This window comes from Myripristis murdjan, chromosome 24, assembly GCF_902150065.1.
Source record: "Myripristis murdjan chromosome 24, fMyrMur1.1, whole genome shotgun sequence".
Taxonomy (NCBI): domain Eukaryota; kingdom Metazoa; phylum Chordata; class Actinopteri; order Holocentriformes; family Holocentridae; genus Myripristis; species Myripristis murdjan.
The window spans coordinates 30,622,966-30,633,813 of record NC_044003.1 but is presented as its reverse complement, the minus strand read 5'-3'; the positions used below and the strand labels follow the sequence as shown (position 1 = coordinate 30,633,813).

General features: G+C 40.4%; 1 protein-coding gene across 3 annotated transcripts; it reads left to right on the top strand.

The window, feature by feature from the left end:
* The first annotated feature begins 1,022 nt into the window (after positions 1-1,022).
* On the top strand, positions 1,023-10,608 carry l3hypdh (trans-L-3-hydroxyproline dehydratase). 3 transcript variants are annotated; one of them, XM_030046767.1, is made up of 7 exons: positions 1,023-1,201; positions 4,639-5,116; positions 6,055-6,224; positions 7,002-7,124; positions 8,684-8,821; positions 9,807-9,964; positions 10,213-10,608. In XM_030046767.1, the coding sequence occupies exons 2-6, from the start codon at positions 4,639-4,641 to the stop codon at positions 9,930-9,932; spliced, it is 1,035 nt and encodes a 344-aa protein (XP_029902627.1). In that variant the 5' UTR covers positions 1,023-1,201; the 3' UTR covers positions 9,933-9,964; positions 10,213-10,608. The 3 variants fall into 3 exon arrangements, with proteins under 3 accessions (XP_029902627.1, XP_029902626.1, XP_029902625.1); XM_030046766.1 differs by having other exon boundaries at positions 10,092-10,608; XM_030046765.1 differs by having other exon boundaries at positions 1,024-1,201; positions 9,807-10,608.
* The last annotated feature ends 240 nt before the right edge of the window (positions 10,609-10,848 follow it).

The following is a 10,848-nucleotide window of genomic DNA, read 5'->3' as shown; positions in this document are numbered from 1 at the left end:
TGCATGCTTACATTATTGTGAAAATTATGTGAAAAGAATCAATATATGTGTACACGAATAAGTTTCTCTCAAAAGTGAAGTGCAGACTACTACAGAAAACTACAGGAAAATGTAAGACCCAATCAAAAAACCTTGAACCGCAGAAAGATACAGGTCCACACATGTCATGAGGCCTTACACTGATGCTCATGTCTGAATGCTCACATCCCAATGCAACAAATCCTGCTAAATATCCTCATTTCCATCATGAATGGCCTGTGTGAGGTCTGTATGCAAAACCATGAAAGAAATCATCACACCCAAATACCAAATAAAGCAAGCCCAATAATGAGTGTTGCAAGCAGCCACCTCATTGTGTGCATGATGCCAGAGCTCCAGGTGAGGGGAGCTGAGGGCAGAGGGAGGATCGACACAGTGGGCGGCAGTGTGTTGGCTGTTAGAAGTTATTATTAGTTTGGTGCTTGGTTTTATTCAGAAACTGAAATTAAATCAAGAGAAACAGATTTTTTTTCACTCTCCTGTCCAGAGACAGCGGATATAACATTTATAAAGGACAACAGATTAAATAATAAAATAGTAAACTAACGTATGCACTAGTATTTATTAGTAGTATTCCTGAGTAGCTCCGACCAGGAAATTGAAAAATGACCTTTGACCTTTTTTCCATGTTTGGTTTTTGGTTTTCAGCGTTTGTTTCTCATTATTTGATTTGTGTTACTGAGAATGAATTTCTTTAGACATTTGTATCAGTGATCAATTTTGGGCATGTTTGCATCTGTATGACAGGTGGCATAATAATCCGGCCCAGAGTTCAACTTTCGTTAAAACTGGTAAAAAGTGTGGAGCTGCTCCACAGACAGTGAGCTGATTCTGAAGATGCAGTGTTTTTTTGATTTGGAGTTTTCAGTCCAGATTGACCTTCTTTTATGGCAGGTCGTCACTTTACATCCTCATTCCAAAGTAAATCGCCAAGACTGAAAGGAAACAGCGGTTAACAAATTGTTTTCGCAATTTTTCTGCAACCAGTGTAAATTATCAGGACGGGCAGGACACACCATGTCTGACCACTCACAGGCCTCCACAACAGAAGGTGGCGCTAATGTCCTGCTGGAAGTTTGCTGCAGCGGTGGAGCCCCGCGTTTGCAGCTCGGAAGAAAAGTGAGCTCCAAAAGTTGGACAGCAGCTCCCAGACGCCGCTCAGGTACAGTCTGATCTTTCCTCCAAACGCCTCTAATCCCACTGAACTGACCGCTGGCGAGGCTCAGGGCCCGGACAGAGAGAGGCCCCTGTCTGCAGCTCTGTGAAGGGCCACAGGGCCACACTGTCTCTGCAGCTCTGCAAGGCAACGTCTCCCAGCAGACTAGACTTGTGCTGAGTGTGATCATTGCTAACCCAGCAGCTGATGTGTAACATGAATCTGTACAAGACATGAGGCCGCTGGCTCAGTGCTGGTGAAGATCAGGGGCCAGATTCTCCAAAAAGTTCTTACTAATAATCTTAAGACGTTTCGTAAGAGGAAAAAATGAGAAGTTCATAAGAATGTTCTCAAGTGCTATTCCCCATTATTTTCTTAAGAACTGCACATTATCTTAAGAACTTCTTGATTTTTTCCACTTACGAACTTCTCAACTATCTACCTTTATGTAAACAAACAGCCTCGAGCTGCAACCCACAGCAGTTCCATCTAAAATACAACAAAACAATATCCATTATAGTCTCAACTTTGATTTGATGTTATAAAAGTGTTTTCTCAAAAACTGAGATACATACTTTGTATTGGACAGCGACGATATTACTAACCTATTATTAGTTAATGGAATCTAAATATAATTGACACATGAGTGGTGACTGGTGGCTAAACAAAATGTCCTCATACAGACTCAGAAACAATATATGTGCCTATATGTGTCTAAATACTGGTTTAGATATTAGGCTGAATTACAGTTTAGATAATGATTATCACTATGTTAACATATACAATGTAAAATTATTAAGGTATTAGCCTACTACATTAATCTATGTTATATAATCAAATTTGGCTCTAAATTAATCAAAGATGTTTGAAAAATAGCTTACCTTCACACAGCATGTGGTTACTTAAGACGACCTTTACCTGTCTTAAAGTTACGATACTATTTAAGAAAAATAGTAAGGTAATTTCTTTCAAGAATCCCATTTATTCTTAAGAAAAATCTTAAGAGTAAAGTTGAGAACATTCTTAAGATCTTTTGTTTGGATTCTTAAGATATTTTGTTTGTGAATTCGAAAATATCTTAAGATTCTTCTTAAACCCAAACTTAAGAAAAAAAGTGGAACTTAAGAAGAAATTTAATTTTAAGAACCTTTGGAGAATCCGGCCCCAGAAGTCTGCCTCACACTTTACAGCCAGCAGCTGCTCTCTGATTGCAGATCGAAATCCTCCTCAGCCTGGCTCTCTCTAATAGTTTAGTTAGGTTATGAATTTTATTTATAGCAGGGTTCAAAATACATCAGTGTCAAAGCAAGAGAAAAGATGGCACGAGCTATAAATAAAACAAACTACAGAACAAAGCCATCATCTCAGACATGTCTTATTGCTGGCCCTGAACTGTCAGACTTGTTATGGGATGATCTGATCAGCATGACACTGCCTTCAAATGGAAGTTGTGGAAGTATCTCACATGTTCAGACTGCTCACTCAAGGCCCCGTGGAGCCGGAGAGAAATAATCCATTTTAAAATATGTGGCCATGTAGGTAGAAATCATCATTATTATTGTTTTTGTTCTTGTTCTTGTTGTTTTTTGGCAGAATCACTTTAACAACATATTGCAAACCTGCCATAGGCAAGGCAAGGCAAGGCAAGGCAAGGCAAGGCAAGTTTATTTGTATAGCACATTTCAGCGACAAGGCAATTCAAAGTGCTTTACAGAGAGCATAAAGGTATTAAAACAATATAAAAGAACACAAGAAAACATACATAAAAACAATTAATAAATAGAAGCTAAAAGGAGAAAGGCATTAAAACAATATAAAAGCAACACAAGAAAATATGCATAAAAGCAATTAATAAAAAGAAGCTAAAGTTAAAGGAAGTTAAAAGTTACAGTGCAGTGTAAAATATTAAACCTTAATGTGGTTTAATGGAAGGCAGCGGCAAACAGAAAAGTCTTCAGCTGTGATTTAAAGGAACTGAGAGTCGCAGCAGATCTACAGTTTTCTGGGAGTTTGTTCCAGATATGTGGAGCATAAAAACTAAACGCTGCTTCTCCATGTTTAGTTTTTACTCTGGGGACAGAAAGCAGACCTGTCCCAGACGACCTAAGAGGTCTGGATGGTTCATAATTTAGCAGTAGATCAGAGATGTATTTTGGCCCTAAACCATTTAGTGCTTTATAAACCAACAGCAATATCTTGAAGTCAATTCTTTGACACACAGGAAGCCAATGTAAAGATCTGAGAACTGGAGTGATATGATCCACTTTCTTGGTCTTAGTGAGGACTCGAGCAGCAGCATTCTGAATCAGCTGCAACTGTCTGATGGATTTTTTAGGGAGACCTGTGAAGACAGCATTACAGTAGTCAAGTCTACTGAAGATAAATGCATGGACAAGTTTTTCCAAATCCTGCTGAGACATAAGTCCTTTAATTCTTGATATATTCTTAAGGTGATAGTAGGCTGACTTTGTAACTGTCTTAATGTGGCTGTTGAAATTCAGGTCTGAGTCCATGACTACACCAAGATTTCTGGCTTGGTTTGTGGTTTTTAACATTATTGACTGAAGCTGAGCGCTAACTTTTAATCGTTCTTCCTTGGCTCCAAAAACAATTAATTCAGTTTTGTCTTTGTTTAATAGTGTGAAAGCACTGAACAACTCTATGCCAAGCTTTACTTTGGTTTTCAAAGTAGGGTCTGAGGACCCCCCAGAGGTCCTTGACAGGCGTCCAGGTGGTCCTCAGCAAAATGAGGTCCAGTTTAATTTCACCACAATTTAATTTATTAGAAAATGCTATGATGCAATACATTTAAACCTCTTCAGCTGTGCCGGTGGGTTCATCCTCAGAAATCAGATCTGGGGTTAAAGCTACAGAATAAAGTTACAAAATTCTTTATCCCAAAGTTTCCAAAGATCCCAAATGTATTCTGCTGAATTTCTGAGGGGTGTAGAAATTGATGCACAGGATGTTTCCATATTTTCTATTGATGTCATACTGCAGCTATATAACAGTGGTGTTTTGAGGTTGAATATTTCACTCAGTATAGGTGTGATGTAGCTTCAGTGACATGTGACAGCCAGCAGATACACAGTATAGATGTGACGCTGTCATGCAACTGGGACAAAATGTTTTTCTAACCTTGAAGGGAGCTGATTTTCTCTTAATTAAATCAGAGTTCAGGACATTTGGAATCTATTTGTCAGTGTTCAAGTATAGAATCTGAACATTTTAATACCTCACACAAATGAGAATATTTTTTTATATCAGGATAAAAAATGTCCTGATGGATCATCAGCAGGTTCATATAAAATAGGACAGTTGACATAAATGTTTGTTATCCAGTGTTTAAATGTAGTAAATTCCTGATCTAGCAAACCCCATGTTGCTGCAAATGATGTTGCAGCGTTGTGGCTCCAAACCAGGCTGTGTGTTTGCTGTTCCAGATGGAGCTGCAGCTTCCCCCCCACGAGGGAGATGAGCTGTCCGTGGTTGACATGCACACAGGTGGAGAGCCTTTGCGGATCATCCTCAGCGGATACCCGGAGGTCAAAGGTGACACGGTGCTGTCCAAGCGGCGCTACGTCAGAGAGCACCTGGACCACCTGAGGAGGGTGCTGATGCTGGAGCCGCGGGGCCACTGCGACATGTACGGCGCCCTGATCGTGGACAGCGAGACGCCCGAGGCCGACCTGGGGGTGCTCTTCATGCACAACGAGGGCTACAGCACCATGTGTGGACACGCCGTCATCGCGCTGGGACGCTTCGCCGTGGACTACGGCCTCGTCAAAGAGCCCCAGTCGCCCGAGACCCAAGTGAACATCCACTGTCCCTGTGGCCTGGTCAAGGCTTTTGTCCAGTACTCTCATGGGAAGACAGGAGGGGTGAGGTTCCTCAGTGTCCCGGCGTTTGCATTCGCCACAGGTAGGCCTCAGTTCCAGGGGACCCGAACAAACACAAATATCACAACAGGGCTGGGCCATACGGACAAAATCAAATATCTCTGACCAAATACCTCAGTAATGTGATGATATGGTAGGAAGGACTGTTAGTGCTTTCATAGCATATTTACACACTAGAGATTTTCCTAATCAGTCATTAGTACTGTTGATAATGATGACCAGCAGCTGGAGACAAACAATAAAAAAAGCTAGAAAACACTTCACTGTGATGCAAACTGCTTCACACAGCAAAACAACAGAACAACACACACACACACACCACCCAAAAAAATAGACAATGACAAACACAATAAAAACAGGAGGTGAGGAAACGCCGTCATAAATCTCATCAGCTGGCAGCGGGGAAACAGCAGAGGCAGGATGAAGGCCAATAAGAAATAAATTAAACTCTAAACAGCCAAAATAAAAAGTCGCAATAACATCAGAAAGATCTCAAATAAACAAGTAAACAAATGAACAAATAAGTAAATAAAATAAAAATATAAAGGGCAAGATAAAATGCTAAAATATAAAATAATAAAAGAAGGATCACATGTAGAAGTGAGGCTGATAAAACAACAGGGAAGATAACAGGATAGACTGAAATGGAAAATAGGCTAAAATACATAAATAGATATACAAATAAATAACTAAAATTCAAGTATTTAAAAGAAAAATTTCACTCTGAACTTGTCTTCATCAAACTTCATCAGAACAGTGGAATTTCTTCCTGTCGGCCTTGCGTTGAAGAAGCTGTGTTCCATGTTTACAGTTGATTATATTCATATACACGGGTTTCCTTTCTGTCCACAGTCAGGTGTCTGGACAGTGCTTTCACATCCAGAACACATGGAGCTGTATCACCGGGCTTCTCCTCTCCACATGCATGACACCGTTTGCAAAATGTCTCATTCTTGTCAGATGTGACTGTGACAGTGGAGGGCTTCGGCGACGTCGCGGTCGACATCAGCTACGGAGGAGCTTTCTACGCCTTCGTCAGTGCCCAGTGCTTCGGCCTGGACGTCTCCAAGTCCAGGACTCGGGACCTTGTAGATGCTGCCACTGCAGTGACCAAAGCTGTCAAATCTCAGGTGAGACATGCCAGCAAATGAGAAAAAATAAAAGAAAAAGAAAAAAAACTGTTGTTGGACTTGACGATATGATGATGATGATTTATACTTTATTGACAGCCAGGGCTGAAAGTTTTCATGCATCAACAGCAGCTCCATTAGTAACAGCATGTAACAAGAAAGAAAGAAAGAAAGAAAAAAGAAAGAAGAAATGCATACATTTGCATCGAATTACAATCACTGAGGACAAAAATCTAGTGCAGATATCAGGCGAGAGAGAGAGAGAGAGAGAGAGAGAGAGAGAGAGAGAGAGAGAGAGAGAGAGAGAGAGAGAGAGAGAGAGAGAGACAGAGAGAAGAGCCCTGAGAACCCGAGCTTGAAGGAGACACATATACTCATATCAGTATATGTGTCTACTATACTATACTATACTTTAATATCATAATTAATATTATCATACATCTCTATATGGTGCTGGTTTTAAAATAAGATTTTTTCTGGTTGATATTCCACAGCCCCCCCTGGTGGCTCTGTTGATGCACATGACCTTCTTATTCCCCCTGTAACTTGTGTAATGTGTCGGGTGTTGTCTGTTGTAAGAAGCATGCTGTGAAAACAACATTCAGCTCTAAATAAAAACGGAAAATATCAAGTATGCTGTAATGTTGATGGAGCCAGATCAGCAGAATGCCATCCTCCTGTGAGCAGATACTGAGCTCAGGTCCTATAGGTTAAGAGAGCAGCTGGGAGTTCAACACACTGTGACTGCAGCCAAACTATGCTCTCCTCCCTGTCCAGGTGAAGCTGCACCACCCAACCAGCGATGACCTGGCCTTCCTCTACGGCACCATCCTCACCGACGGCAAAGACGCTTACTCATCTGAACCCACTGCCAACATGTGTGTGTTCGCAGAGGCTCAGGTATTCTGCCGCCGCGCCAGCTTGTGTTTCCGTGCTTTGGAGAGAGCCGTGTGGATTTCCGTCTCATTTCCAGCCTCTTGTGCCGGGTAATGGAGGGGGTTTCCAGCCTCGGCCCGGAGTGAAACAGATGCGGATCTGGTTTCCTTGTAACAATAGCTCTCTCGTGCTTTAGGCTTTTTTTTCCCTGTATTTGTGGTTAACATGGCAACAGGTGTTTGTCAAAGCAGCAGTCATGAGGATGAGGATGTCTAGACCAGGCAGAAAACACCCTGAATGACCCCGACTAACTCCAGCCATCTGTTAGAAACATCTCAGAAACAATACCACACAGTGCCAGTGTAGAAAACAGAGTGCTATGAAGTGAGGCTTAATGGAGCAGTGGTAACACTCAGTCATGTGTGTGGTTCCTTGTTGAACAGCAAGTTAAAACTAGTGATTCCTGACTTGTGGACGCATTCAGTAGCTATTGTGCAGAAGAAAATTCTTAATGAATGAATGAGAGAATTATTTCAGAATTCTGTTTGAGAGCAGTCTTCATGAAAAAAAAATGGAGCTGTTTTTCTGAATTAATGACATAATCATCTTTAAATTATCTTTGTTTCATGAATGCAGAAAAAACACCTCAGTTCTGAGATAATTATCTCATGAATTCAGAAAATATATATTTTTTCTTTTTCTTAGAGAGAAAACATTGTGCTTCTGTAGTAAATACTGAACACATGAAGGGTCTGGTTTACAGTTTTTTTTTTTTTTTTTTTTTTTTTTTTTTACTGGGGCTGCGACTAACCACTATTTGTATTGTTGATTAATCTGTCAGTTATTTTCTCAATTGATTGACTAATCATTTTGTTAATGTAATTGTCAAAACAATGACAAATTCCTTTTTTGAGTTCCCTGAGCTAAAGCAGCTTTTTAAATTTTCTTCATTGGTGTGACAGGCAGCCCAAAACCCAGAGAGTTCATTTTATTAATGCAACAGCACGAAAAGGAGAAAAGCCAGGAGACTGCAACATTGTGAAGCTCTAACAGGTAGCTGTTTGGCAGATTGATTTGATAAGCTATTAAAACGATCAAATTGATTATCAAACTAATTGATTTTGAAAAGATTTTGTTGGTCTTGACTGTTTGAGCCCTGGCAGTCCCCCAGCAGTGAGGCTGTCTAATCTAGAGAACACAGAGGACTGATTCCATCAGGGAAGCTTTTATGAAGATTTGTCTGTATATAGATATGAAGCATTACAAGAGACTGACTGACTATTAATTTACTTATTTATTTACAAATGTATTTACTTACTTAACTGCTTATTTATTTACTTTCTTACTTATTTATGTATTAATTTACTTAGTTATTTACTTATTTATTTATTCACCTATTTATTTATTTATCCATTGTATTGTATTTGCTTTGGTTTTCGACTGCTTACCTTCTGTCATGTGCATTTCATTATTTCATTCTAATTTATTTCTTCAGTATGTGTTTTTTTTTCCATTTTTTTCCATTTTGTTTCATAAAAATAAATAAGTAGCTACTGACAGTGGGCTGCTTGGTGTGTTTGCAGGTGGACCGCAGCCCCACCGGCTCCGGGGTCACGGCCCGCGTGGCCCTGCAGTACCACCGAGGTCTGCTGGGCCTGAACCAGAGCCGGACGTTTGAGAGCGGGGCCACCGGCTCCCGGTTCACAGGACGAGCTGTCCAGGTAGGAGCTCCTCTCTCAGGTCAGCAGGGCCGCCGGCTCCCAGCAGAGCTTTACGAGCGAGCTCGGAGAACTCAGGCGACGTGTGTGAGTGTGTTGATAAGACGGCGGAGACATGAAAGGCCTCAAGGTCCACAGTCCGGGTCACATGATGTCATCAAGCAAAGGTCAAGAGCACTTTGTTCCATACTGATGTGCCCGGGTCGGGACCAGTGCTGGACAGATAACACTGTGCTGATCTGTGTTTTACACACAGATCACACTCTAATCTGATAAAAAAAAAAAAAAAAAAAAAAAAAAGTAAAAGGTTAAGAAATAAAAATTCAAGATAATGACCAGAAAATTGCCAAAAAAAGAAAAAAAAAAATCAGTTAAAACTACATTCATTATTATAATTGGGTACATTTCTTGTATCTTATTATTACTATTATTATTATTATTTTACAAACACCCCAAACCTGATGCTTGTGGCCTCATTAGATCTTGTGACAGGAACAACCACTAATTTCAATATTTCAACCTTGAACGTCTTCCAGGTTGTGTACAAATAACTGGCCGTTTATGTTGACTGAAAACGGCTGTGGCTTTGTATTTAGGTGGCTGCTTTTATGCGAATTAACATGTAGAGATGTGGATGTGATTTGAACTGAATGGATTTACCTCAATCCTATCCACTGAAGGCCGCTGACATGGTTTGTCTGTCGTGAGGTGACTACTGCTTTTAAATGATTTACATTTGCAGAAACCCCAGGCAAATCACGAGGCAAACTGACATTCAAATATGTGAAGGAGTGCAAGAGCTTATCTGGGATGTTTTGTTTTTTACCCTGAAACCGTAGAAAAAGCATGGAAGAGTCACATGCAACTTCTGTTTGTCAGTCCACACTGTTCTCTCTTGTTATGATCACCTGGTTAGTGGTTGGACTTGTTCCTCGATAATAAAAGTGAACTTGACCGAGGCATGTTGCTGTTGTTTCCCTCTGTGCAGGAGACTCAGTGTGGAGACTTCAAGGCTGTGGTGGTGGAAGTTGCCGGCAGGGCTTTCTACACCGGTGTGTCCCGCTTTGTGCAAGAGGCAGATGACAAACTCGCACGTGGCTTTCTCCTGAAATGAGCCTCAACAGCAGCTTGGCTCTCTAATCTTGGGTATTAAATGTCAAAACGGTTTTGATTATGTTCTTTTTTTTTTGTTGTTTCTAACCAAGATTCGGTAGAACTTGTAGAGATTCACCAATAACTGCAGTGCTTACCTCCCTGATTCCTCCATGTGTAGGCAGGTGTGGACAGTCCATCAGTTTACCTGTGTCTGACTTCCACCATGGCCATCTGTGAAGGTGCTGTAACCCTTAAGCATCTCTCTAATGGCTAATGGCAGTTTCTCTCCTCTATGATAGTTTTTGATTAATCTCCTGGTGATCCAGCGCTATATCATTTGCGAAAGAAGAATTTTACACAAGTCAAGCATAAAAACTGTGCCAAATAGTAACTTCAAATACATGGGTGAGAGTCCATGTAGACACATTCCTTTTTTTTCGTTAATGTTTCCAGCATTTCCCTACATACGGGCTACAATAAATCTGTAGGATGATGTACTTTGGTAATAGTTCTTATTAAGCATACGAACAGCTTCGTTTGAGTAATGGAGGAAAGTGTATACGATATTTATCCCTGCACAAGCAAGAAAAATCAGAAATCAGAGCGTTCTGCATCAATATAAATTGGAAAAGATTTGATTTGACACTCCAACCAGGAGCATATTGATCATGTGGAAGTTTAATATTTAATAAAAAGGTTACTAACAATGCAGAATATATATCTAAACCAAATTCAAGCAATAAGGCAAACCTACTACTATGTAATATCTGCATATAAGTAAATGTGTTGAGCTGTTGATGTTTTAGACATAAATTTCCCAAAGATCAAAATTCAAAAGTATGTGGATGTTACTGGATCTTAAGGACAGTAGTGTCATTTTGACTTGTTGCTCTCTCCACACCCAGTGCACTTTCCAAAGGAAAGGGGTAAGCAGG

Bases quoted from the DNA above. Each gene is read 5' to 3' on its own strand.
- l3hypdh (XM_030046767.1), top strand. From the start codon at position 4,639: ATGGAGCTGCAGCTTCCCCCCCACGAGGGAGATGAGCTGTCCGTGGTT. The intron at 7,125-8,683 runs GTATTCTGCCGC...GTGTGTTTGCAG, and splicing joins GTGTGTTCGCAGAGGCTCAG to GTGGACCGCAGCCCCACCGG. The intron at 8,822-9,806 runs GTAGGAGCTCCT...CCCTCTGTGCAG, and splicing joins TCACAGGACGAGCTGTCCAG to GAGACTCAGTGTGGAGACTT.